At 41.4% G+C, this 27771-nt stretch overlaps 1 protein-coding gene across 1 annotated transcript in view; it reads left to right on the top strand.

Moving 5' to 3' along the window:
* The window catches only part of PRCP (prolylcarboxypeptidase), a 33657-nt gene extending 6212 nt beyond the window's left edge, over positions 1 to 27445 (top strand). Inside the window, exons 2-9 of the mRNA XM_072850771.1 lie at positions 9773 to 9913; positions 11025 to 11126; positions 11479 to 11660; positions 13184 to 13341; positions 14639 to 14811; positions 17051 to 17215; positions 19637 to 19824; positions 24219 to 27445. Of these exons, the coding sequence (XP_072706872.1) occupies positions 9773 to 9913; positions 11025 to 11126; positions 11479 to 11660; positions 13184 to 13341; positions 14639 to 14811; positions 17051 to 17215; positions 19637 to 19824; positions 24219 to 24423 (1314 nt within the window). The 3' untranslated portion in view covers positions 24424 to 27445. The remainder of the gene's footprint in view (positions 1 to 9772; positions 9914 to 11024; positions 11127 to 11478; positions 11661 to 13183; positions 13342 to 14638; positions 14812 to 17050; positions 17216 to 19636; positions 19825 to 24218) is intronic.
* The last annotated feature ends 326 nt before the right edge of the window (positions 27446 to 27771 follow it).

The raw sequence follows: 27771 nt of genomic DNA, 5'->3' as shown, positions 1-27771 counted from the left end.
GTTAGAGAAGAAGTGATGCTGATGTTTGTCTCAGAGGTGAATTACTTAGAATATATGTTTTACTCATCAAGTAGTACAGGAGTACTTGGCAGCTCTTACTCTGTGATTTCATAATGTGATTTAAAATGGGAGCTGTAAGCTATAAGCCAGGTCTATAAGCAGAAACAATAGCTCTTATTCAGTGGACAGGAAAACGGGGAAGTACTTGTTAAAGCTTGTCAGTGAATTTTTATTTTTATGCACTACTTATCTGTGGGTCACAATGCACACATCAGCTTCTCAAATTAAGCAGGAAACACTTAATTTCCTCACAACCTGCAGTCTCTTCCTTCAAGTGAGCAGTTAATACTAGAGACTACAAAAAGCATCAATGATGACTATGCTTTCTGAAAATAAGAATTTTTTATCTCACTAGCTTTATTCATTAAAAGCTGTAATAGGCCACTGAAAGATTTCTGATAGACTGTCTTGATTAAAGAAAGTCTAAAGGACTAAACAATACACAAAACTGCACATGGCTGAAGTAGCAAGCTGTTTACAAGCCAGATGTGCATGACAGAAATCCTGTTAACTTCATTGAAGTTATTTTGACTTGTACCAATTGCCCATGAGCTTCTAGCAGTTGAATCAGTCTTAGCTCTGAATTTCTTGCTTTTTTTTTTGAGGGGTGGGGAGATGAGGAAGGAAATGAAATTCAATATGGAATTTGATGCTAATGTGTTCTGTATTGATTTCAAAATCTGACTTTGAAGAGATCAAGACAATCCAACACTATATAAGAAGTCATCGTAGAGTCTGCAGTTAACTTATAACATATGCCAAATTGGTGAGAGACTAGAGGTCACACTTGATTATTTAATTTTAAATCTTCAAAAAGAAGATTTAAAAGGTATTTCTTCAGAAATACCTTAATTTTCTTTATTTCATACATTCTGGAATTTGTAGATATATATCTAAAGCAATGAAACTTGTAAGAAATTTAATGGGGAAAACCAGCCTGCACTCAGTGATCTTCCATATGCTTGCAAAATGGTTAATGTCTTTATTTTCTAGGCACGTGAGTTCAGTTAATTAAACACAGACAGAAGAATGGGAATTGCATTTCTTTTTGGCACAGTTAGTAGATACTGTCCTCCTTGCCTGTGGTGTAGGGGGTTAATTTTCTTTTTTATTATAAATTTTTAGTTCCTGTCTCCTGTGCTTTAGTTCAGCCCTGGCATGCCTGGAATATTTTCTAATACTGTTGCAGTGCTACTACCAAGTGGGATTAGTACTGTCAGTTGTGCTACAGTGTGGTTGCTGTTCTCTAAATGCGTATAGTGAGCAAAGAACAAAACTTCTGATCCCTTTGGGTTGTTGTTTCCATCTTCAAATTGGCATAACAGCTTTTTCCATTATTCACTCCTCCAGCCCAAGAGACAAGCTTACCCTTGTGTCAGGCTTAATGTGAGAGTGTTTATGTGAAGATTATCTGGAAAAGGCGTTTGTAGAGTAAGATCTGAGAAGTTTCTCTCCTTCCAGAAGAGGAGGATTCACTGAAAGGCCTGCCTGCATGGGGTGTGCGTACGCAGGGAGCTATGATACTGTGCGCTACCTTCTCCCTCTGACTGCTGATATGTACACACTTGGTGGTGCATCTCCTTTCATTCCTAGTTAATTTATCCTGCTTCCAAAGGGAGTAAGTTTTCTTGCATTGTAAAGCAAAAGACCTTTCTAAAAGCATCCACAAGGGGACTTAGCGTGAAAAGGCTAGTCAGAAGTAGGCTTAGATGGTAGTTTCCATGCAGGAACTTCCTTTCAAGACAACAGGAACAGAAAGTGGTGGGCATCAGGCCCTTTGACTTCAGCAGGGCTTGGACTGAGGCCAGACTGAACTAGAGGAAGTGGGTGAAAGCAAAACTAGCATTAACAAAACATTTGATTTATGCCTCAAAGCAGCAGCTTGCTTTTCCTTACTGCCCAACTCCCTGAAAACCAAGTCCTCCACAAAAGCTGTTCAGAACCACATGCTGCTCTGGAAGCGCTGGCTTTTCTGTATAGTTTCCTATACAGTGATAAATGGCTGGCCACCAACCATTCCCATGATCAGGGAAGATCAAACTTATTTTGTAAGGTATTTTATTTAAACAATTAGTTCTAGTCAAAACACACTCAGCAAAACTGGAATATTTTTATACTGCTTAATCTGTGGCATGTTGAAGGTTCATGTACAAATTTTTCCTCTCCTCTGAAGTTAATCCTCCAAATGCGATGGATTTGTAATTCAATCTGGAAGGCAGATGGAAAAAATCACAGGCCTTTGCCTGCTAAGGGTCTGACAGACCTTTCACAAGGGTAACTTTGTTTTTGCTGGTGTAGTGCATCATCTTTGTGCTTATTTCAGCCTTATGAAATAATGCTGTTTGGGTAATACAGCTTTGATATGTTTGTTCTCTACTCCTTGCCCCATCCCTTGTCCTGTGGAAGAATTTCACCAGGATAATAATGCCTTGAATGGAAGCACCAATGATGTGAACATTTGGTGTGTTTATCACCATAGTAGTTTGTTACAAATGTATGTAGTTGGTTGATTCTCAGCAGCGCAAGCCTCTCTATTGCTTGAAGAAGAACAGAGTGGCAGGGGAATGGAGAGCAGGGTTAAGGAGCATCAGCAGTGAAGCTGATTGAAGTGATTCCTGCTATCTCCTGCCTTGGTCACCCATTCTCTCCCTTGTGCTGGAGCTTTGCCACTCTCTAGTCTGGGGTGGCAAATTTTGGGAGGGCCTGGGGGACCTCTCAGACTGTCCTTCCAACTGGAAGAGTTGTAACGAGGAATGGCATCCTCACTCTGACTGGTGCAGGATTTTATGCTTAAGTAGTTAAAGCCTAAATGTGTCTATGGACTTCATCCTTACATGGTAAGGAGAATCTGGAGTTTCAATTGCAGCACGAAACTATTAATGGTTTGTGGAAGTTGAAACCAATTTGTTTATGTTCTCATTAGCTGCTTAGGTTTCCAGCATAAAAATAACCTTTCATCATATACTGTTTGGGAACTGTTTGTTTCTAACAAGGGCTGACCTGAGTAGCCTGGTGCTTTCCTACAGCATATCCTGTAGCTGTTTAAATGTTCTTTGGTCTTTTTCTTTTAAGTGTCTTGTCCAAACTGTGTGACTCAGGGCAGGGGTAGAGTTCCTGTCTGAGGCTTTCCTTGTCAGTGCTTTTTAATCACTGAAGTGATAAATGAGTGCCAAAAGCAGACTTCCTTAAACAGTTGCAACCTCCCAAGAGCAGGTGACATGGCTTCTGCAGTGTAAAAGAAGCTTCAGTAAAATACACAAAGCATAATTCTAGTCAAAGGTCAGTGTGTTCACAAGGACATAGTCGCAATGGAAGAAGTCCCTCCATTACAAGGATCTTAAGCCTGCATTTGTTTTGGGGAGCATGTTTGTCTGAAAGCTAATTCCAATCAAGGAAAAACTGGTAACAGTTGTGCTAGACCATCACTAGTAGAATAGAAGTTGGAATTAGTTAATATGCAAAAAGCATGCGTATAGTTACGTTTTGTTAAATGTGACAGATTAATGAAATAAAATTAAATCTAGTGAACAAAACTTCTGAATTTTGGGTAGTGTGGAAGATTACAATGACAGAGTCTATCTCTTCCAATTTTCTTATATTATTTACATGTAGGACTTTCAAGTTAGTGGGTTAATGTAGCCTGATGTGAGAAGGTGGAGTTTACATCTCCCTGCTCTTCCACAGAGCATCAAATGATTATGAATTTCAACAGATTGGTGCTAACCTTCAATCATTGCTGTCCCTTGCACAAGTATCAGCCTAGAAAGCAAAGAAACACCTCATTCCTTGCATATAAAATGGAAAAGATAAAACAAAGCTAACCTTGATTTTCTTGTCTGTCTGTCGTCTTCTGCACTAAATTTGCAGGGACAAAACTGAGACAATCTTACCAGCTGTTGGTGAGATGAAGCTTCAGTTCTGGCAGGCTATGATACACAAAAATGTGTAATAGGAGGAAACAAAGCAACAAGAATAGTGTCAGGGAGGGACACTTTTTTAAAACTGATTTTTATTTAGCTTTCATTTCTGATTCTGTGTCTCCCCTGCTATAAAGACATAAATAGTGTGTGAGTATATATGTTTTTGGTATTCTACTGGTACTCTACTGCTGCAATGGTTTTTATGAGCTTGAATATTTAACTATATGTAGTAGTACTTGTAACAAAATTCGGTGAATACGATGCTGTATAAAGATGGCAAGGCAGTCCCTGCCGTCATGAACTTGCAACTTAAATGGAGGAAGCAAAGATTTTTCAAGAGGAAACAAAACTAACAGGGCCAGCTGACTGGACTGGAGCCCCACACCCTGTCAGGGGTAAAACCAGGAATAGAAAAGCATCGGTGAAATCCCAAAGAGGCTAGTGCCCACACTGCTGTTCACGCAGGAGGATATCCTCAGACTATCCTGTATCTTCCTGTCCTCAGGAAATAATTCAGACAGGATGACCACTCAAAACAACTCCATGAATGTTTGGAAGGTGGAGCATGGCTTTTAAAATCCCCTGGCTTCTCATGAGTAAAACAACTGACTTGATTTCAAATGGAATAGCCAAGTTTGGGAGAACAAAGCTATTGCCTAGAGGATCGAAAGTCGTGGCATGACAGAAAGGCTTTCAGCCACTTGCAATACTGCCAGAAACTCAGAAGCATAAAACCATCAGGTGCTGATTTACCACCTTGAATGACATCAAATGCTTTTGGTTAGAAGCTAGTCTGTGAATTATAGTATTTTTTTGGTAAAGGCTTGGGTTTGCTGTCCTGTCTCTGTCGTCACTAATGACCTTAAGATGCTGCTGAGAAGGAAGTGGGTTTTAGCCCACGTGTCCTGTTTTGTCTTTGTACTTCATGCAGTGCCATAGTTCCTGAATACTTCCAGCAGTATATTAAGCAGGCTAACATCTGTAGAATAACTAACATCTGCTCTGCTGATTTTTGTTTCCTCCCTGGGGGAGATGTGTGGCAGAGTGGCTTGTTTTATTTTAAATGGAATTCCAAAACAACAAAAAAGCACATTAAGAAAACCACCCTGAGATAAGTCATCTTTGAGAGCTCAACAGAAGCACGATACGTGTGCACATATAAGGTAAAGTCAAAGAAATGTGCCATGTATTTCAAGCAGAAGGCAGCAAGATGGGTTTTGGCCCTGCCTCCCAACATAAGTTTGTTCAGTGGACCAGGCTGGAGAAGGCTGTTTGTCCTGAGGCAATGAGCTGTGCTTCACTGTGTAGAAGGTTTCTCTGAGCTGAAGGATCAAAGCTGCTGACTTGAGCCTTCAGTCTGGAGCTCTCATCAGCCTCTTGGGCACAATGCCTTGTGCTGCCTCCTGCTGTTTTTCATCAAACTCAGTGAGTGCAGTTCTCAGCAGCCGTGCTTTGGGTAGTGGCTGCAGTCTTCCAGCTGGAGCTGGCTGTCTCTGGAGCAATCTGTTGTGTGTGTGTGTTTATTTTCCCCAAATGCTGTGTGAGTCTTTGGACTCAAAGATGTGCAGGAAAATACAAGGTGATTCCTTTTTCAATCAAACAAGGTTCATGAAGATTTTTGTACATGGAATTGAAATTTTGTTGCTTGCTTTCTTTGCCTCAGCTGTAGCTCTCCAAAGTATTCCCATCCTGCCTACCTCAGCTGACAAAAGTTTCCCTTGAACTTTATTAATAACTTATTACTTTTGGCACTCCTTTTTCTATTTTTATCCTTCCTTTTATTAGTGTCAGAATGACTGTTTCTGTGTCAGTGTGTTTTATGTACATCATACTTTCATTTGTAAAACATTGCTGTTGTATTGCTGACGATTATATTCTTATTTCTAATTAAACTTGCTAGGTAGTCCTGTTTACAGAAGCTTAAAACTTTAGGCTGTGTAACTGGTTTGGATTAATCCTAGAATAGTGTAGTTATGGAAGGGAACTCTGCATGTCATCTGGTCCAACCTCCCCTCACAGCACGGCCAATTTCAAAGTTGTATTAGGTTGCTCAGGACCTTGTACTTACTACTGACATCCTGGCAATAACTGTAATTATGAAAATTGTAATTAGCAAAACCTTCTATATGCTAGTATACCTTTACCATTGTTACTTTTAACCTACAGTTAAGGTATTGTAAATGTGTACTAAACTGCTTTTTTCTTTTGCTGTTGTGATCTGTTCCAATTAAGTCTGGTCGCAAAAGTTGTTGCTTTTGTCTTATTCCTTTTGCATGAGTATAGAAAAAAAATTTTCTGGTTCAACTTTTTGATGAAAGCTGACTTAAGGAAAAAAGCTAAAAAAATATCTGGGTGATTTGAGTTGTAAAGTATACTTCACACAGTTTGTGGGGTTTATTACTTGTTTGCATGCCTGTTCTATAAAGGATGGTGAAAGAAAGCACTTATTGAATGAGAACCAGCAGCTCCCATGCGCAGCCCTGCAGTTTGGCTACACGACAGCTCCATCTGCTGTTCTTGAACCACAGCTTTCCCTTTGTGTCCAAACCTTTCACTTCACAATTTTACATTGATTCTTGTGCTTCTTCCCTTTTAGTACATTTTCAAACAGTTTTTAGTCTTGTGAGGAGGTACTCCTTGGGATACCTCCAAACTGTGTTTTGATGTTCTAGAGTAAGAATTTCTTTGAATTTCTTGGCAATAACCAGCAGTTGAGACATCTCTCTCTTTCTCTGTCTGCTTTACAAACATTATTTTTTAGTAGTTATGTGTCTTACCCTTGCAAAGACAAGTTACTATAAGGTATGAAGCCCCATCATCTAGCAGTAAAGGAGTTCCTGGTCCTCAGTTGAGTAATAAGTACTTGTGATTTTTTTCTGTAGAAGTCTGGACTTGTGTCTGTGCTGCCTGGGATTTTACACATGACCATGGCTTGATGTGTTATGAATATGATGAACAGAGGCAGTTTAGCTGCTGTGGGGCTATCAAAATTTTACAGATTGAGGGAGGAATGGGAAAGAAGAATGTGACTGATGGTAGTGAGTGAGCCTACAGTGTGGCTCAGAGTCAAGATGGAGAATCATGACACTTTGATCAATGTGATTACTAAAACCAGCAAAAGAAAACTTACATTCCTGTACTTTTCTCCCCCTCCGTATTGAGAGGCAGACTCACTAGAGCATTGGGATTTTGGGGTTTGTTTTGTGGGAGTAGACTGACAGATCACATCACAAGGAAACCATAGTAAATCGTATATCTAAAGAAAATTAGCAGTCATTAAGGAAAATATATTCATATTGGAATATTACTATCCTAATTTTCCACCTCCTGTGGAATAGGAACAGTAAGAAGGGCTTTAGAATCTGTTCTGCACAATACCCCATTGAGTAACCTCAGCCTGGTGTCAAAAGGATGCTTATCCATTAAACTGTTCTGATTTTTTTCTCCCCTCCGTATGTTTTGTCTGTTACATATTAAGCTGCCTGCACTGAGAAGATTTTGGTACATATCTTTGTAGTTCAGGAAAGTTGAATATTTTTTGTGGTGTAGTCCTGTAGTTGGAGCTGTGGCTTCAGGCAGGAAGGATGCAGAATCGAGTTTTAAAGCTAAATGTTTAATTTTAGATGATTCCATAAAAGGCAGATGGGACACATGAGCCTATTGTTTCCTATCTCTGTCTAGCAGCCTAAGCAGGAAAGTTAAATAGAAAAAGATACTTCTCCCCTTTACAAACAGACCTGGAACAAAAGATGTATTAGTTGTACTTTCTAATAGTGTTGGAGTTTTAATAAACTATACTGTGATTTTTATTAGATGTGCCTTATCTTATCCTTCTCTTTAATCATCCCAAGGTCTTATGACCAAACAGTTTTTCAGTTGCTGGCCTTGTTCTGCCTTTCTACATCTAATCACTCTTGGTTATGCTTGATGTAGAAGGTGAAGCTAAAATAACTGTGCAAATGAAAAAGGAGCAGGTGAGTTGTCAGTGTAAGATAAGCCCAGCATATGTTGTCAGCACTTGAATTCAGTGAAAGAGCCCTTAAATATGCAGATGATAACATCACCATGTACTTATGAGTAAGTACTAAATGGTCTCACTGAGCAAAACTGTAGAACATATATAAATTAGTTTTATTTGTGTCTGGAAGCAGTTACTGAAGTTAACTTATTCAGGGAGAAGACCTTGTCTCTTAGTCTGTCAAGACCATGCACAGACCAACTGCTCTTGCTGTTCTGCTAGCAGTGAGCTGCAACACACCTGTCCTCTCGCATCAGTCCGAGAGGGAGTAAGCTTTGAGAGAGTTTGAAAAAGACTTTGCAGCAGATGGTATATCTTAAATAAGTTCCTGTGCTCTCTTTGACCCAAAGCAAATATAAGTACATGGTGTGGAGTAGCTGGATCCTGCAGGTCAAGAGTTAGGCTTTCCTGAGCTGCCTGGAGGAATCTGCCTAGCAGTTAGGTCACTACGTTAACAGCGAGTGGTTGGATTTGTGTGTGATTTGCAGCTTTTTAACATTAACTTGCAGATGTTCTCAAAACAGGAAATGTGAAAGGTTGGTTCCTGGAGCACCTGAGAGATTTGGCAGAGTTGCCAGTGTAAAGGCAGATGGGTGAGCAGAGATGTTCAAGCCAGCAGATGTCAGGCTGTTACCACCAGCAAGAAACAATATGAAAGGAAAAGATGATGCTTTGTGCTGACGGAAGTCAAAACTGGGAAACTACAGGTCATCTTCAACTGATGAATAAAAGCAGTGATGATTTGTGAATACATGATAATTAAGCAGCATAGCTCTTCTGGAGTAGTCTTGTGTTTCAGTTTGTTTTTTAAATTTTTTTTAATAGTAAAAGCCTGTGTGGGTGGGTATTCCAGAACACGATTATGCCCATGCAGGGAGTTACTTTGTAAAAACAACTGATAAACTTTGGATTATGGATGAATGCTTGGGGGAGGGTCAAGGCGGATAGTGTATACACAGCAGTGTGAATAAAAGCTGAAAAACTGATCTTAAGAATAGAAATTTAATTTCTAATGAGGGAATAAAGCTAACACTGTGGTGTTTGGGTTAAGTGGTATGTATAGGCTTGCAATATTTATAGGGCAGTGGAGGGTATGTGAATTAGTGAAAATTGCAAGGAGAGAAGGAGAAGCACTCCATAAAGCTATCTGAAAAATCTGTCAATAGCACAAGTGCAGAGAATTAGTATTTTCTAAGAAATAAACCCCCCCTACTTTCTAACAAGAATGTGTTTAAATTTCAATCTTATGCCAAAAGGGGGAGAGAAGGAAGAGGTGGTTTTTTTGGTTTTATGTTTGGTATGTTGTTTTATGTGTGTGTGTTTGGTTTTTTTTTTAATAAATGATAAGGCTAGTAAGGAATTTTCCTAAGACTCAAAACATTGCACAACAATGACTCTTTACTTGTTGATACGGTTTTGTTGCATCAGATACTTTGTGACCCCTCAGCAAATTTGTCTGATTTCCTAAATATATTTAGAATATCTTGTGAAGTATGATACTATAAAAAGGGCATGGATTTTTTTATAGCTGAAAATAACACTTCTCCTTCAGTGTATACACCTGTAATTTTGGCTGGTTTCCTTGGTAAAGCAGAAGAATTTTAATGTATTAGGAATGTAACAGTATAAATTAATTTAATGTCGTATTTTTTTTTATTTTAGTAAAACTTTCTTGCTTTTCTTTATTTTTCAACTGCAAAGTGACTGTCAGTACTTGCAGTGGACTCCATGATCAATTTTGGCTTTCTGGACATGTTGTTCCTTGTTCTTACAGATTGATCACTTTGGATTTGATGAAAATCTTACGTTCCAGCAGCGGTATCTAGTAGCAGATCAGCACTGGAAGAAAGACAATGGACCAATACTATTTTATACAGGCAATGAAGGAGACATCACGTGGTTCTGCAACAATACAGTAAGTAGAAAATAGATTCTTGAATTTATTTCCAGTAGTGGCCTACTGAAAAATAAGGAAGAACAAGGACACAGTGTCAGAATATCATTTAAAGAGAAGTTTGTAATGGTTATGATTCTTATAGGAGGAAGAGGAAGCTGAAACAAGCACAGAAAAAGTTTTAGGGGGTTCAGGGTCCTATTTGAAGCCCATAGAAGTCGAAGGGATGCACTTGTATTAACTTGCTGGAGTTATGAAGAAAAGTTCTAGAGGAAACACTATAAGGTGCCTCAAGCTAAGAATGCAAAATTTTGGACCAAATTACACCTATCGCAGTACTTCAGATTCCCCAAGTAAAATGGGAGGTTTTGATGGTTGTTCTTCCCCCCCCGCCTCCGTAATTAAAATGTGAAGTGAAATGAAGGGGTCTGGAAATCAAAGATAGATGGTTCTTGTTCTCTGGCAGGACCTGTGGAAGTTTTTACTTCCCTGACTGATAAAAATGCACAATGGTGCATGTGGGTATTTTTCAGCCACTTCAATACAGAGTCCAGTAACACAACAGGAGGTGGCATGTGCTGGGCTCAAAGCAACCAAGGACTGCTTACGCACTTTGTTCTGTCAGCAGGTGATCTCTGTCTGCCTGTTTCCATAACTGGTGGTAACAAGCTGCTGTCAACAAGTAATAACAAGTTGTAGTTATTTATTAGTTGAAAATAAGTGTATTGCAATGCTTTAGATTATTGCTTTTTTGTTTTCTGTAATGTAGTCCTAACTCAAATGCATGCTTTTCTCCTCCAGTGTTTTTTATTTCCTATGGATTAAGCTCGTGCTGTAGGAGTTCTGGCACGATTGCCTGTGTGTACTCACAAAACAATACTGCTTAATATTTTGCAGCATTAAAATATACATATTTTCTTTGTATGTGTCCCTGTCTCTGGGTGAATATCTGTTTTGTCTGTTTTCTTACTTCAGTGATACTTTAAAACCAAATTGCACTCTGTCTTTATAGATGTATTTTGATATCGGTATCTTTCTAATCAAAGAATTAGAGTTGGAATACACTGGACTGAAAGTAGTGACTTTGAAAATAATTGATTCAACTTATTTAAATGTGTTTTCCTCCAACCAGGGTTTTATGTGGGATGTGGCTGAAGAACTTAATGCCATGTTAGTATTTGCTGAACATAGATATTATGGAGAATCTTTGCCCTTTGGGAATGAGTCTTTCAGTGTAAGTGTCATCTTTTGTCTTCCTTAAATGTGTTCTATACAAACATAATTCTGCCTATTGTAATTCTTGCCAGTGCAATGACTGTTAGCCTGAGTAAGATTTAGATGTGCTAGAAGCACACAACTATCCTATTTTTGTAACTATCAATGCTAGGATTAACACACACACCACACCCCCACACCCCCCCCCCCCCCATAATCTGAGATTTTCTAGCACTTCAAGGGACACCTGCAAAGAATATTTAATTTGTTATCAGGCACAGATTTAGAACTTGACAGCTGCTGTGGGGAATAGAAAGACTGCTGCTGGAAATCACTCCCGTGCTGTATATAACCTGCTTGCTTTGTCTCAGGATTCCAAGCATCTGAATTACCTGACATCAGAACAAGCTCTGGCAGACTTTGCAGTACTCATTGAGTACTTAAAGACGACCATTGCAGGAGCCCGTTACAGTCCTGTCATAGCTATAGGAGGATCTTATGGAGGAATGCTTGCAGCCTGGTTTAGGATGAAGTACCCCCATGTGGTAGTTGGGTGAGTGTACTCATCCTGCTCAAACACAGAGCAGGCATTTGTTACTTTTGTGCTATAAATATTACAGCACTGGAAGAAGTACTATAATTCAAGCTGGCTTGAATTTTTCACTGTTGGGAGGAGGAATTAAGTTATCTTGAATTTGGGAAGAGGCACTGTTTGCCTAATAAAGACAACTGTAGGTCAGCAGGTGCTGAATGGTGTATATTTTCAGAGCTATCTGTTAGTTTTGTAAAAACAATTATTGTGAACACTGACTTTGGACCTAATTTTTTTAGGGCCACCAGACTGCCTGGTAACTTGAGGCAGGTCTTTAATCTCTTCAGTGCCTTAGTTCCCCTCTGGGAAACAAGATTAGTAAATAGAATCATAGAATAGTTAACGGTCATCTAGTCCAACCTCCCTGCAGTGAGCAGGGACATCTTCAACTAGATCAGGTTGTGCAAAGCCCCGTCCAACCTGACCTTGAATGTTTCCAGGGATGGGGCACCTACCACCTCTCTGGGCAACCTGTGCCAGTGTTTCACCACCATCATTGTGAAAAATTTCTTCCTTATATCTAGCCTGAATCTACCCTCCTTTAGTTTAAAACCATTACCCCTTGTCCTATCGCAACAGGCCCTACTAAAAAGTCTGTCCCCATCTTTCTTATAAGCCCCCTTTAAGTATTAAAAGGCCACAATAAGGTCTCCCCGCAGCCTTCTCTTCTCCAGGCTGAACAACAACAACTCTCTTAGCCTTTCCTCATAGGAGAGGTGTTCCATCCCTCTGATCATTTTTGTGGCCCTTCTCTGGACCTGCTCCAACAGGTCCATGTCTTTCCTGTGCTGAGGACTCCAGAGCTGGATGCAGTACTCCAGGTGAGGTCTTGCCAGACCAGAGTGGCAGAATCACCTCCCTTGACCTGCTGGCCACCCTTCTTTTGATGCAGCCCAGGATATGGTTGGCTTTCTGGGCTGCGAGTGCACATTGTTAGCTCATGTCCAGCTTTTCGTCCACCAGTACCCTCAAGTCCTTCTCCACAGGGCTGCTATCAATCCCTTAATCCTCCAGCCTGTATTGATACTGGGGGTTCACACAGACCCACTTCTCAAGCTTGGCCAGGTCCCTCTGGATGGCATCCTGTCCCTCAAGTGTCAGCCGCACCTGCTAGAGAGTAGATTTTTGTGGGCAGGGTCTCTCTTCAGTTGAGTTTGCATAATGCCTAGCGAGAAAGACCTAGTTGCTAGATGAGAATTAAAAATAATAAAGTAAGCAAGTCTGAATTTCTATTTTATGTATTTACTGATATCTTTGTACTAGAGTCCAAGACTTATAACCTTCAACAGCCTTTGCATGCAGACCTTTGGAATAGCTTTGCAACATTACGGCTAGTTTGCCTAGGGCTTAGTGTCCAAGCTGAATTTTAAATACTACTTAGATAGTGGCTGTGGGGAGGGTATTGACTAGAGGATGGAAGTTCACTTTGCAGGGGTTCAGGATGCATATGTTTTTCCAAACAATCTTTTTATGTCCCTTTGCAGAGCTCTGGCAGCCTCTGCCCCAATCTGGCAGTTTGGTGATTTGGTTCCATGTGGCACTTATTTCAGCATAGTGACTAATGATTTCAAAAACGGTGGGACAGGCTGCTCAGAAAGCATTCGGAATTCCTGGAATGCCATTAATCACCTTTCCTCAACAGGTGAGACCTCACCAATGCTTTTTCAAAGGGTCATAATGTTTAGGATTGTGTTATGACTTCATAAAATCAGCAAGTTTGTTACGGCTTTCACCTGTATATGTATCGATTTTTTTTGAAACTATATCTTAGTACTGAAAACTGCCAAATGAGCTTAGCATTATTTTTTTAATGTCTGTTTTGTTGGATCACAGGCTTTGTTCATGCCTGGTGTGATTCAGAATCCAGGTCCAAACATCCCTAAGGTCAGACAGGAGCTGATTCCAGATCAGAACCTCAAGGCTTCTATTCCTTTCTGACAAAGTAGACCAGATAGTTGTTACTCTAAAAAAAAAAGTTTAAATGCCCACAGAGACAATCAGGTATAGAAAAACACTGCAATCCTTATGGATTCAGTGCTAGGGACTCAGCTGAACTCGATCTTAAGGGTCTTTTCCAACCTAAATGCTACAACTACCTGAAAGGAGGTTGTAATGAGGTGGGTGTTAGTCCCTTCTCCCAAGTAACAAGCAATAGGACGAGAGGAAACAGGAGGGGGAGGTTTAGATCGGATATTAGGAAAAATTCCTTCACTGAAAGGCTTGCCAAGTGTTGGAACAGGCTGCTCAGGGAAGTGGTTGAGTCACCATCCCTGAAGGTATTTAAAAGACATGTAGACGTGGTGCTTAGGGACATGGTCTAGTAGGGGACTTGGCAATGTTGGGTTAACAGTTGGACTCGATGGTCTTAAAGGTCTTTTCCAACCTAAATGATTATATGATTCTATATCAGATGAGCTCACTGTACAGCAAAGGAATTAAATTTAAAAAAAAAATCTTGCTATTTGAGTTCAGTGTCCTAAAGAGAAAGCCTGGTACGATGAGTTGGCTAATTAAAATTGGGAAGCTGAATTGTATGAGTTCTAGACCAGATAAAATAATGAAAGAAAAGGCCAGGAGAGTCCTGAGAGATCTGTCTATTAATAGTCCATGCACTGTGAGCTAGCTGGTTTGAAGTTTTCCTTTCATGGGAAGAGTGCCCTGATGTTGCTTCCTACCAAAAAAATGCCAAATGCCATGTAAATCTGTCTTCTGGTTTTTTAGATAACGTTATCTTAGCTGTGACATACCCATATGCTGAAGTATGCAGATTGTATTTCCCTTCACTTAGAGGTGTTGACTAAAATTTGATTTGCTATGCTTGTATTTGGAATAATTTCACCAGATTGGTTATGCTAAGTGAAATATTTTTTTAGCAGCAGCACAACTGACCTGTGTTAATGGTACAATACACTAAACTTTATTTTATTTTTTTATTAAAGATGCAGGTTTACAGTGGCTTTCCAGCACATTTCATTTGTGCAGCCCATTAAAAAATCTTCAGGATGCTGCTATATTGAAAAACTGGCTGAGTGAAACATGGGTAAACTTGGCTATGGTGAACTACCCCTATAAAGCTGACTTCTTACAGCCTCTGCCAGCTTGGCCTATACAGGTAATTGAGAACCAATGTCTTGTAGAATTGACCATTGGGTTTAACTAATTCTCTCCTCCTCTTCCAGTCTGCCCCTTTTCCTTTATTTTTGGCCCTGTAGAACCAACATGGCTGAAAAGACAATCAGGGCAATATCTTCTTGTGCATCACCTGTTTTGTTGACTAACTGCCACTTGTAGGGCTAATAGGTTGCATCAAGAGCCCAGAAGAAGAGTGCCAGGGATGACTGAAAAAACTCAGCTGTCCTGCAGAGTCGTTCTTGAGGAGCAGAAATGTTGCACAAAAAGCACATGCAATTAGAGCTTCTGATGCCAGGCTTATCTGTCAGAGCTTGCACTTAAAGACAAAGTTTTGAGCCTATGTCCTTTTTGATGTGGGAGAACTAGTGAGAGAGGAAATGTGGATCCCTATAGACGTATTCCTTGCAGGGTTACTTCTCAAAGCAGGACCACTTTTCACACTTCCAAACCTTCACTTGTGCAGTTCTGTTTATCTGCAGTGCTTTCTCCAAGATTTCTACTTTCTTGGAGTGTTTTTGTTCTTTTAAGACCCTGGCTGAATTTCCCTGCATGGCTTTGGGTTGCTGTGTATGGCAAGCAAGGTAGATAAAATATTAGTATTTTTGGCTATTAAACAGAAAATAAAAATTTCCCTTGTGTAGAGCTGCCTGATGGAGGAGGGGAGGGACACTGATCTGTTCTGCCCTTTTCAGACAGCAAAGTATGAACACCTCAAATTATTTCTGCTTTATCAGTCTGACACAGCTTAAATGTGCTCACCTTCACCACTGTCCATGCTATCTCTGTTTGACTGAGGTATAAACCTAAAATAGAAAAGGCTGTGGCTTGTCTGGACAATGCTGATGTATGAAATCTGAGTTATTTAAGCTGTTCAGATACTTTTTCTGAAACAGAAGCTCTAAGCTGACTCTGAGGGTGAGAAAGGGGGGAAAAATGTGTTTGATTAGCTGGATATATATGTATGTTGCTTAATCTGTTCTCTGTTGTGGGCTGCCAGTACTATCTCAGAATATTGAATGTTGTCCCTACCATGCAATCTGAGCTTCAGATACAGGGCTGTCTGCAGCCCTCTGTTCTGCTATCTATGTGCAGTGTATATTTGCACGAATTAGTGAGCTTTCCAAGCCTCTAATTGCTGAGTTAAGAACTGATGGCTGAGCCAGCCAAACCATAAAACCTACTTGGAATGGCAAAATGTGGAAGCTGTGCTCTGGTGTTGTCTGTAGGGAACAAGGGAGGGATCCATTGCCTAGCTTGCACAATGAAAATGAGGGAAAAGATGATACAGGGGAGGGAAGGATAGTAAGTTCATTTCTTGGAAGATGCACAGTTTGTATTGGCCATGTGAGTTGTCCCTGCGTGCCTGTGCCCCTGTACTTGAACAGCACTGGAGTTGCAGTGCATCCTTTGCTCCCTGCAGAGAGTAACTTTGGATTCTTCCAATGGGCTGGGAGCTCAGATTCACAGCTTTTACCCTTCACTGTTCTTGTATTAGTCCCAACTCCATGGGAGCAGGGGTAAGGAGAAAGCCTTGCCAAAGAGAATATTATCACTTAAAAAAAAAATGTTTTAAGATGAAAAAAAACTTTCTGGGGCAGTAGCTTTTGTGTTTTCTGTTTGTTTTTGTTTTCCACTACTTGTATCCTCTGTTAAGATTTTGAATTAAACTCTACCTGAGATTGCTCTCAATTTTTCACTGCCAAAACAGTGCCTTGTTCCACCACCTCAAATTTTCTAAACATCAAGAAATAAGAATTTTGCAATGCTGCTGTATAAAAGGACTTAAAAATATTAGAGCTTTCCTTACATGGATGTTTCCATTTGTACTACAGCAAACTGCAGGGAACCTCAATCTATACCTGGAGCTTCTTTGTTGTATATTTGCGTGTGTTATTTTTCATTACGGAGGAGCTTAATACTCTTTATTATCTATTTTAAAGAATGGGAAATGGATTGAAAAGCTTGGTGAATGAAATATTAAGGTTGTACTGTTTTCAAAGTTTTAATCAGGAAATGTAAAGTTTCAGGTTCCTTATAGTAGCATGCACTACACAAATGGAATACTGCTTTTTATGATAATGCTCAGGGTATATCATTTCCAGAAAGCTTCTTTCTATGCAGTGGTCTGACTGTACTTCAAAAAGAAATTGATATCCTATCAGGTATCATGTATTAATCTTTCTTGCAGATTTAGACACCCTCTTCTGTCATTGTTGCAGGAAGTCTGCAAGTTCTTGAAGGATCCCAGTCTCTCCGACAAATTGTTGCTGCAGAATGTTTTTCAGGCAGTAAATTTATACTACAATTATTCAGGAGAAGCCTCATGCTTAGACATGTCTGAGACTGCAACAAAGAATCTGGGCCAGTTGGGTTGGTACTATCAGGTATGTGCTCTATCCTTTCTAAATTGCAACTTCTTGAGGTTTTTTGGGCTAGAGCTGATAAGAATTGTCAAGTCATTTAACTGTCAATATATTGCACCAGATGTAACTGATGTACTGATGACAAATGTAAGCACGAAGCAAGTATGATTGTAGGGGGGAAGGCAAGGCAAGGCACAAAAGAGAAGCAGCTTTCCCAGGAGGTTCAGGTTGTGTCTTCATTATTTAGCTAATTGTTGAGTTTCAGCTCTTCATATAGACTGGAAAATTATGTACAGCAGCATCATCTTGGTCTTCTAATCCCCCCATCCCAATTTGTGCATGCAAATATGTCAGGATATGTTGATACTGATTTCTTTCAACTAAAGCTATTTATCTGGTAGCTCACTGAGACCCAACCTTTCCCATCAAGCAGGTAACAAAAACACAGATCCCTGTGGTAAGGGATCCAGGACATCCTGCTCTGCTCTCTCCATCCCATTTATTAAGCACATGCAACATAGTTATATACAGTCTCTCTTCTGAGGAGCAGGGCTGCTGCTTCCAGAAGCAAGGTGTTAAGAATTGGTGTTCAGGCTGTGACCATCTGTTCTTGGCTGCTGTCTCCTATGTATTTGTTCTGGACAGCCCCAGGAGATGTGCAGGCTTTAAGTTGTCCTCTGAGAAAGGGGGGAAATGCTGTATGGGCAACAAAGAATATGGCAGCTGGGCTCATCAAAACAACACATCCACTCTGCAGCTTGTTCCTTGCCTGCTTCTGAAGGCATGTGGGAAGGGGGCAAGAAGGAACAGACTGTGAGTTAGATTAATTGAGGGCTATATTGCTTCCAGGATATAACTTGTTTTTCTTTTTAGCTAGCGTCACTAAGATGTCAGAGAATAATTAGTGTGATAGATGAAGTTTTTTGCTTGGTATTTGTGTTCTGGCCCATCTACAAGAAGGGCTGGAAGGAGCATCTGGGGAACTACAAGCCTGTCAGTCTGACCTTGGTGGCAGGGAAGGTTATGGAGCAGATCGTCTTGAGTGCCATCACACGGCATGTAGAGAATAACCAAGGGATCAAGCCCAGCCAGCATGGGTTTAGGAAAGGCAGGTCCTGCTTGACCAAACTGATCTCCTATGACAAGGTGAACCACTTAATGCATGAGGGAAAGGCTGTGGATGTTGTTTACTTGGACTTTAAAGCCTTTGACACCAATTCCCACAGCATTCTCCTGGAGAAACTGGCTGCTCATGGCTTGGACAGGTGTACTCTTTGCTGGGTAAAAAACTGGCTGGATGGCTGGGCCCAAAGAGTGGTGGTGAATGGAGTTAAATTCAGTTGGTGGCCAGTCACAAGTGGTGTTCCCCAGGGCTCAGCAATGGGGCCAGTTCTGTTTGATATCTTTATCAATGATCTGGACGAGAGGATCAAGTGCACCCTCAGTAAGTTTGCAAATGACACCAAGTTGGGTGGGAGTGTTGATCTGCTTGAGGGTAGGAAGGCTCTACAGAGGGACCTGGACAGGCTGGATCGATGGGCTGGGGACAATTGCGTGAGGTTCAACAAGGCTCAGTGCTGGGTCCTGCACTTGGGTCACAACAACCCCATGCAACGCTACAGGCTTGGGGAAGAGTGGCTGGAAAGCTGCCCAGCAGAGAAGGACCTGGGGGTGTTGGTTGACAGCCGGCTGAATATGAGCCAGCAGTGTGCCCAGGTGGCCAAGAAGGCCAATGGCATCCTGGCTTGTATCAGAAATAGCGTGGCCAGCAGGACCAGGGAAGTGATCGTCCCCCTGCACTTGGCACTGGTGAGGCCGCACCTCGAATCCTGTGTTCAGTTTTGGGCCCCTCACTACATGAGAGACCTTGAGGTGCTGGAGTGTGTCCAGAGAAGGGCAACGAAGCTGGTGAAGGGTCTGGAGCACAAGTCTGAGGAGCGGCTGAGGGAACTGGGGTTGTTCAGCCTGGAGAAAAGGAGGCTGAAGGGACACCTTATCGCTCTCTACAACTACCTGAAAGGAGGTTGTAGCGAGGTGGGGGTTGGTGTCTTCTCCCAAGTAACAAGTGATAGGATAAGAGGAAGTGGCCTCAAGTTGCACCAGGGGAGGTTTAGATTGGATATTAGGCAAAATTTATTCACAGAAAGGGTGGTCAAGCATTGGAACAGGCTGCCCAGGGAAGTGGTGGAGTCACCATCCCTGGAGGTATTCAAAAGATGTGTCCATGTGGTGCTTAGGGACATGGTTTAGTGGTGGACTTGGCAGTGTTAGGTTAATGGTTGGACTTGATCTTAAGGGTCTCTTTCAATCTAAATGATTCTATGATAGCTTGGCAGTAATTACTGATCAAATCCTGTTTGAGCTTTTTTATTTAAATACTGCACTAACAGCTATTGGACAGTGTCCTGGGAATAAATCTCTTTGCCCTGCTCTTTCTTTCAGGCTTGCACTGAGATGGTGATGCCCATGTGCACTGATGGCATCAATGACATGTTCGAGCCTCAGAAATGGGACTTTGATGCACTTTCGGAAGAGTGTTACAAGCTATGGGGAGTGAGGCCTCGCCCCTCTTGGATTCTTTCTATGTATGGAGGGAAAAACATCAGTTCACACAGCAACATTGTCTTCAGGTGAGCCTCATTTCAGCTTCTAGAGTGGAGTCTTCAACCCAACCAGTTTGGGTTGTCAGTGAGAAAGCCTGCCCTAAGTAGCGAAAGGATCTGTCTCCAGTGTTCCAGCTGAATAAATGATGGGCATGCTTTGTGTTGCTCTTGAGAGTAAAATGGTCAATCTGCGGTGGCCAAAGAAGCCAACTGTTCTGTCATTGCCTGTGTGACTCTCAAAGAATAATCTGGGTTGGGATTCTGCCAAATGTAACTTTCTTCCCATGTGGATTCCTTCTTATCTTGTGGCCAAAGTCCAGGTTTCCCATGCTGGTAAATCCGTCTAGCTTTTATGAAGCCAGAGCACTGTCTCTTCTGCATAAAAGGAAAGTCTAAACAAGCTTTAGCTATAACACAGGATCTCGGACACTAAAACTGTTGCTCGGGGTGATAGCCTTGTGGAGGGGCTGGTGTGATGTTCCTCTTTCCCTTTGATACAGAAAAGAGAGGGAAGTAACTTGGTGAGCTTTCCTATTACTGCCAATTGCCCTTTTCTTTTAGTGGTAATTAGACAAGTTTCAACAAACTTGTGTAAGATCCAAATACAAAAAGATGTTTCCATTCTAGCAAGGCATACCGGTAATACAGCAGAAGTTTGTCTGAAACACCTTTGTGGACAAAAAGTGAAAAACATGTTTCAGTCTAGTGCAAAAACTAGTGCATGCTGCTTGCTCTCTACCCAACCTTCACTTTCCTTATTGTTAAGGTTAAACTCTGCTTTCTTTAAAGGGAGGCTCATGTAGCTGAACTTCTGCTGTGAGGTGATACAAAATTTTGAGCAGCTAAGTACTGGCTGTTTCATTAGGTTGTTATGTGGTAGGGGAGGCATTTAATAAACCCACTGAAGCCTGTGCTTCAGGAGTTCTGACTTGCTGTACTGCTTGCCCACTGTGGGCAGCTCCTGGATATATATTCCTCTGTGCTGTGGTTAAAATTGTGCAAGGCCTTTTAAAAAAACAAAGTGCCACTTTAAACAAAACTCAGAATTAGTCTGTTTGACTTGGTAAATAGGTATGTATTTTAAATGTAGAAAGTCCTCACTTGAATTGGGGATTATTCTCTGGATTTCAGCTGTTAGTGTTGGTCTGTTTGGCTCCACAGGCCTGTTGCTTTCCTCTTGTTTGTCTTTACTGTTTCTGTCCCAGCAGGATATCTGCTCTAGAGTGAGAAATTCCACCCGTTTTTGGAAAGCTTTTTATTAAAAAAAAAATTTGTTGGTTTAACTTAATTTCTGCAGAGTGTTGCTTATTTCCAAGGCTTCACAGCTCTGTACAGTAGAAATCTGCTTTGTAAAGCGATAGACAAGCAAACAAATCTAAATAAGTGTTTAAGAATTTGTGCCAGCTGAAGGAGCTTGAAATGAGAAAAGCTTGAAAGCAACCAAATGAATGAAGAAGTAGTGCTGTACACACAAAGCTTTGGATCTCAAGCTGGGTTGTTTCTCTTCAAACAAATACATTGTCAACACTGTACATTTTATATAAGAGCCTTTTATCCTCGAACACTGTGGAGTGCTTTACAAAAAGTATCCCTATGTTTACCAGGGGATGCAGCTCCCTGTAGGGTAAAAAGCACCGTGTTTCAAGTGTCAGGCAACTTGCACAACAGTTTAGCACAGGAAGGGAAGAATACTCCATCTGAAGAGAACCACCGTAGGGTGGATTTATCCAGCCGCAGTGGGATTTGGCCAGGATGCTTGAACTGGTGTTGCCGCTTCTCCCTCTGCGAGCAGTGCATCTCTCTGCAGATTCACACTGTGTTGTATGTATTGTGTGGTATTGACGCAGGAATCTCCGTTGCCACTTTGGTACCTTCTTGGAGGTATGTAGTGTGTGGTTACTTAGGCTTTAGGCAGATATTACTTGCCTGTCCTGGGCAGCGCATCTTTATTAAAACACTAGTTTGAGGAAATTGTGGTTTTCAGAACCCTGTTTGTCCTTTCTCTTCCAGCAATTTCCACTCCTGATACTCTTACTGGAACATGCTCTGTACTTGGTGTGGAAGTGCTGCAGAGTGGTGGAAATGCCACTTTAACACTGTTCACGCATGTGGTGGTAGAGAGCTTGTAGCAAGACAGGTAGTGTCTTGTCATCAACATACTGTGGTAGTCAAAATCAGCCCAGGTTATATCAGAGGGTACGAAGTTTGGCATGCATGGTCTAAAAATTGATATTTTTCAATCTGGATGGATCACACCTGGGTTTTGTATGCTTCTAAGTTAGGGCACCCACCTATCCAGTTCTGCCCTGGCAGTGGAGAGGCAGAAAGTGAAGGCTCTGTTTTGAGAGATACTAGAGCTATGTGCAGAAGCGGGGATTTAGCAAAAGGGAATGGAGGAAAAGAAGAGAAGGCAGAACAATGCCTGACTGAAGAGGAAAGGTGAGAGAAAAAAGTGAAGAAAAGGAAACTTGGCACTTGTGGAAAGTAGGCATGTTAAAAAAGGATACACAGAAGTTGCTGCTAAGATTTGTGTAAAACCTCTCCTTGTTCTGGGCAGGGCTGGAGGGCTGAGGAGGCTCTGAAGAGATGTTAGGAAAGGGAACTGTTTGCTGTGGGATAAGCAGGACCCTATTTATGCTGTCAAGAAGATATGATTAATTGAAAACAGGACTAGCCTGCTGATATTTTGCATTAGATTTTTTCCTGAAGCACTACTTGCCTGGCCACTGTTAGAAAGGAATGGCTGACTTTTTTAATTCTTTTTTTTCTTTTACTTCCTCTGTTTACATTGGGAAACTTCTGTCCTGTAAGATGGGTTTTAACACAAATAATCCATTCCAGTTGATTCTGAATTATCTTATTCTGTAAAACTCTAAGACTTACAGCTATTTTGTGGTGAGCCCTCCATCCCCCCTCCTCTCGGCAAGTACCACTTCCCAAACTGCGTCAGTGCCTCTGGTGCCATCATTTGGCAGGAGCCGCAGAGGATGCAGCCAGAAGCTCCCAGAGAAGCCAGGGACAGTGTTGTTTTCTTGTGGCATGCTTAGTTTCCACATGACTGGGACCAAAAGATCCAAGTCCATGTACATCTTGGGTCTCTCAGCAATTCATCCCCCTGTTGCCAAGGTGCTCTGCTGATTCAGGCGACCTTTTAAATCCAGTGCTCTTTACTTATTGGGCAGCTCTATGCTTTTTGTTTTGCAGATACAAAATGTTTCTCTTCTCCTAAGTCATATTTAGAATCACTGAAAATAAAGAACTACAGAGATTCAAGATACTCTTTTTTTTCGATGGAGAAACAAAGTATTAATTCAGACCCCATCAGGTTTTTACTCTTAGTTATTTCTACAAAACTTTTTTACTCATTATTTCTTTCTGCTATTTTCTGGTGCTGCCATTGTGGTATTTTTCTAGCTGCATATCTCTTAATGTCCAAGGATGTTTTAATTTCTTAGATCCTCCTAGAAATTTATGCTGACATACAATAGCCCATCTCTAGTGTTTCCTTTTGTGGGCAGGTCCAGTGTTTTAAGTGAGGAACAGATCTAGATTTGTGTAGTTCCGTAAATATATGGATGTTGATTTCTTTGTGCGGAAAGATGGACCGCATGTGGGAAGAACACTGTGGTAAAAGAAAATAAGATGTAGTAGGGATTACTGGGTCAAGTCCAAAGCTAGGAATGAGAGATGCAAAATTCCCACCCCAGTTCAGCCATTGGCTTGCTCCATGGACCAGGCATTATTTGGAGCCAGATCTACAGTGCAAGGAATCCTTTCATTGATTTGGGATGAGGGAGGAGGGGAGAGTAAATTGCATTAAATTGTCCTGTCACAGAGGAAGAGTCATTTTAGACAGTTTCTTGAGGGATAAAAGCTTTATTTTAATATGGTTGTTATTAGAAAATAAGGGGACTAACAGAAGGTCCAAGTATTTCTTTGCAAAACCAGGTTGGCACACAGCTGAGACAGCAAAAAGTAGAACTTCCTGAAAATTCAGCTCTAAAGGGTCCAGTTGGTTATTAGTTCATGGCAGGCTGTGAGGAAGGAAAAATAAAGTGCTTTGATTTGGGAATTTGGACATGCCTTGGTACAGGGAAACCCAAACCTTTTATGGCAATGACAGGTGGCAGCAGGTCTATCTCCAGAGGCTGCAGCATTATTATAGGTTATTATCTGAATTAGCAGATAATTAACGACAGAAGCATAGCCTTGCTTAAGCTGCTAATAGCTCCATACCTCTGTCAAGAAGGCTCCACTCAGCAGAGGGGTGGGCATGAGACTTTGAGACAGGGCTGAGGTCTGTTTCTGTCTGTATGTATGCAAAAATAGTTGAAAGTCAATGTGGCTATGTTGATGCGAGCTGCAGCCCCACTGCTGACTGCTGTGCGGATGTACCCTAATGAGGTATTCTTCCCTTACAGCAACGGTGGCCTGGACCCGTGGTCTGCGGGTGGGGTGACCCAGAACATCACCGATTCCCTTGTGGCGATCATGATCCCAGATGGAGCCCATCACCTGGACCTACGCAGCCGCAACCCTTTGGACCCCAAATCTGTGCAGCAAGCTCGAGCCTTGGAAGTCTGCTACATGAAGCAGTGGATTGAAAAGGCCAGGCACAGCCACTGAAGTGGTACTGCAACAACTGTGGCCATTACACCTCTGTTGGCTTTGCTGGGAGCAGGGCCAGGCCTTATCACACGATCGCCTGAACATTTCACTCCTGCTTCCTCACCTGTGTTGCAGTACTAACCATTGCTTGTGCCCATGAGAGAAGCAGGCAGCAGACAAATGGAGAGCGTTGTCAGATAATAAACTAGGCAAAGTGCATGGATTGAGCTGCCTGCTCTGGCTTGCTTTCCTCTTCTGCTCTTCTCGAATGCTATACTTTACCATAAAGTAAAGAGTTCCTGTTCTAGGCTTGATGCCTTCCTTGCTGTGCTGGGTGATTGTCGTGACTGCTGGTATACACAGTGGATTAAATGGCAGTGCTGTTGATGATGAAACTCCTGCTGCCTTCAGTGGGGCTGAATTTCAGACATCCTCAGCTGGTATAAGCTGTCATGGCAGGGGCATGGAGATAATGGGGGAGCAGAAATCACATCTTACTGTGATGTTTGGTGGAGAGGTAGGGAAGGCATGGGGGGAAACTGGCTGTGCCGTTTGTAAAGAAACTAAACAGCCCTTACCCTTTGGAATAAACACTGGAAAAGAAGTAAATATCTTTTTTTCCTTAGGTTTCTGGCAGCTTATTAATCAAAGCTGCCTCAGGTGGCTTTTCTGTTCTGCGCTGTACTGAATGGTCAGGGCTGGGCCCGGACTCGCTCTGCTGATAACTGTCTGAGCATGCACAGTCTGCATCAGGGTTTTATTTCTTCCTTTGCTGTTTGTCCTAATCCTAAAATATCTGCCACTGTGGTGGTTGCCAAAGAAAACTCTGGGTATATTTTGTGTGTGTGTGTCCCACAAACACTTAGCTTTTTCAAATCAGGAAGCTTTCGAAGCTATTCTCTTGAAGAGCAAATGTGACACTTGCGCTGGCTAGATCTTATGAAGTGACAAATAATTGGGGCTGTGCCTTGTGGGTTCCCTCCCTCCCCCCATTCTGTGTATTGTTCAAATTCTGCATGATCTGTTTGCTGATGGCTCTTCAATAAAAGCCTTTTTAAAAAAATTGTTTGCGGGACAAACTATTCAAAACACAGAATGCAGCTATCCTCTTGGATCGGTCTAAAGCCTGGTGCTGAGCTTAACAAGCCAGGTGCACTGGGCTTTCTGTAAGGCTTCCAAAACAGACAAACTGCCCTGATTCATGAGACAGCATATTTGACATTAATAAATGGCTGGGGCAGTCCCCTCGTTTTCCAGCTTTGGCTTCATTCACACTGAAGCCCTTCTTCAGAAAGGATTCTTTGCAGTTTAAAGGACAACTCCATTTCAGAAAGACTCGGGCAAGGCTTCTTGTCCCCAGACTCTTAAAATTCCAATTCTGTTGAAAAGTTTTCTCAGCTTTGATATGCCTGATAGTTGAGTATTCTCCTAAGACACCAGGTGGCCTTTTCTGTTTCCAGTCTCCTCCCATCCCCTGGGAACAAAGCAAACCCAATACTGAAATTTTATCTTTTAAAACACTCCTGTGCATCTTCTTTCCAATAGAGTTCCTGGCATTCCCTTGTCTTGTGTTAAACATGGCATTTATGTTCAGATTCTGCAATCTGAACCTCTCGTGCTCTTGAGCAAGGTAATTACTTAAGAGACTATAGAGAACAAGACCAGAGAAAAGAACCACGGGGGGGAAAAGGAATAGCTATGTAGAACTCACCTGAAACCTGTTGACTGAAAGCCATTGGCAATCCCTCTTCCAATAGTTCCAATTTTTGGTATATTCCTGTAAATACACTCCAGTCTCTTGCTAGTGTACTTTATAATGACATGGTGGCCTTGAATTTTTTGAAACAAATAAAAATGATTGTTTTCTAATCTAGTGAGTTAAGTTTTTAGAAATACCATTGTATCTTCTTATGTGTTAATTGACGTATGGCAATATCCTCGTTTACTGCAAGGAATGGAATCTGCAAGTGTAAATATAAATTTGGGGATCACGAATGGTTTGTAACTGCAAGCAAGAACCTGGTCCAACTGCTCCTACTGATTGCTCAGGGTGCTGCTCTGAGTGCCAATTGTGGGAAAAACACTTCCATGTTGTGTGGGGAAGGACGTCAGGATATTCATGCAATGGGCTGTGAATGGTCCAAAGTAACAGCCACTGTGTATGGTAATATATAGTAATCAGCTTGTGTCTCCTTCTCTCTCTCCCCTGCTAGCTAACTTACTGTCTCAGGAAACAGCTGCTGCTTTGTTGTTTGGAAAACATTTCGTAGTTTCAACCAGAATAAGTAAACTAAACTTTCATTCCTCTTCCCCCCCCAACTCCTTTCATAAACAGGAAAAAAATTGCCTTTAATGAAGTGTTTAAAAAAAAAAAAACCAACCAAAACAAACCCCTGCCATTTTGAATTTTGAGAAATTGCATTTAAAACCAAATTGTTCAGTGTTTTGTGGTTTGGGGTTTCTTGGGGGTTTTTTTGGTTTTTTGTGGGTGGGTTTTTTCTTTTTAATTTGACTATTCCATTCAGTTTCTGTCTGTGAGACACTGATTCTAGTGCACTTTGGATCAGGTTCTTACTGCTTGCACCAGCTTATTAATTAGGTGACTGGCTTTCTGTTACTTTTAATTGTTCTTCCTTTTTACTTTTTTTCCCCTCCAGTTGAGTAGTTGAAACTTTAGGTCTTATTTACCTTAAGCATTCAGACCTTCATCTTAAAATCTACGTACACATCTCTGTATGCTACCGAGGGATTGTCTGTGGTGTTTGGCTACCTCATCTAAATGTTACCTCTCCTGCTTGTCTCATGCAAGTGAGAACAAAATAGGCCATGGGAAATGGCTGATTTCTCTTTCCAGGTATATGGTGATGGGCCATACTTCATCGAAGGCTTACGTATGTCCTTGGCATGTGTCACGAGTGACTGGAACTTAAAAACGTGTTTCCTACTCATTGGGGAAAATGCAGAAGGAAAAAGGATTAATGATTTGCCCAAAGCACAAATGTTACTGGTGAAACTGCAGTTTGTATCAATAAAAATGCATTAAAATAATGAAACCTGAGTTTCTGGAACTGGATTTTGTTTTGCAAGGACATGGATCTTTATCCCTTGGCAGACTTGGAGTTCTGCAAATAATGTTGTCGTGTTTGTGCTTGACTCTGGTGGAGTGGGAGGAAAGCTAGTTAAGGTAGTCCTCAAGTTACACAGAGAGCAGTCAAGATGTCAGATGATGAGTCTGCACGCACTTGGTAATTTCTTATTTCAGAGGCTTAGCTGCCTGGTGAGGAGCAGGTGTATGAACTGGTTGTTCTCCATAGGTGACCATGTTGAATGCAATCAGGCTGGCTATCATGGGAAAAAAAAATCCAT

This window comes from Ciconia boyciana, chromosome 1 (genome assembly GCF_034638445.1).
Source record: "Ciconia boyciana chromosome 1, ASM3463844v1, whole genome shotgun sequence".
NCBI lineage: Eukaryota > Metazoa > Chordata > Aves > Ciconiiformes > Ciconiidae > Ciconia > Ciconia boyciana.
Note: the sequence above shows the minus strand (reverse complement) of the source record. Positions and strands in the feature narration are given on the sequence as shown.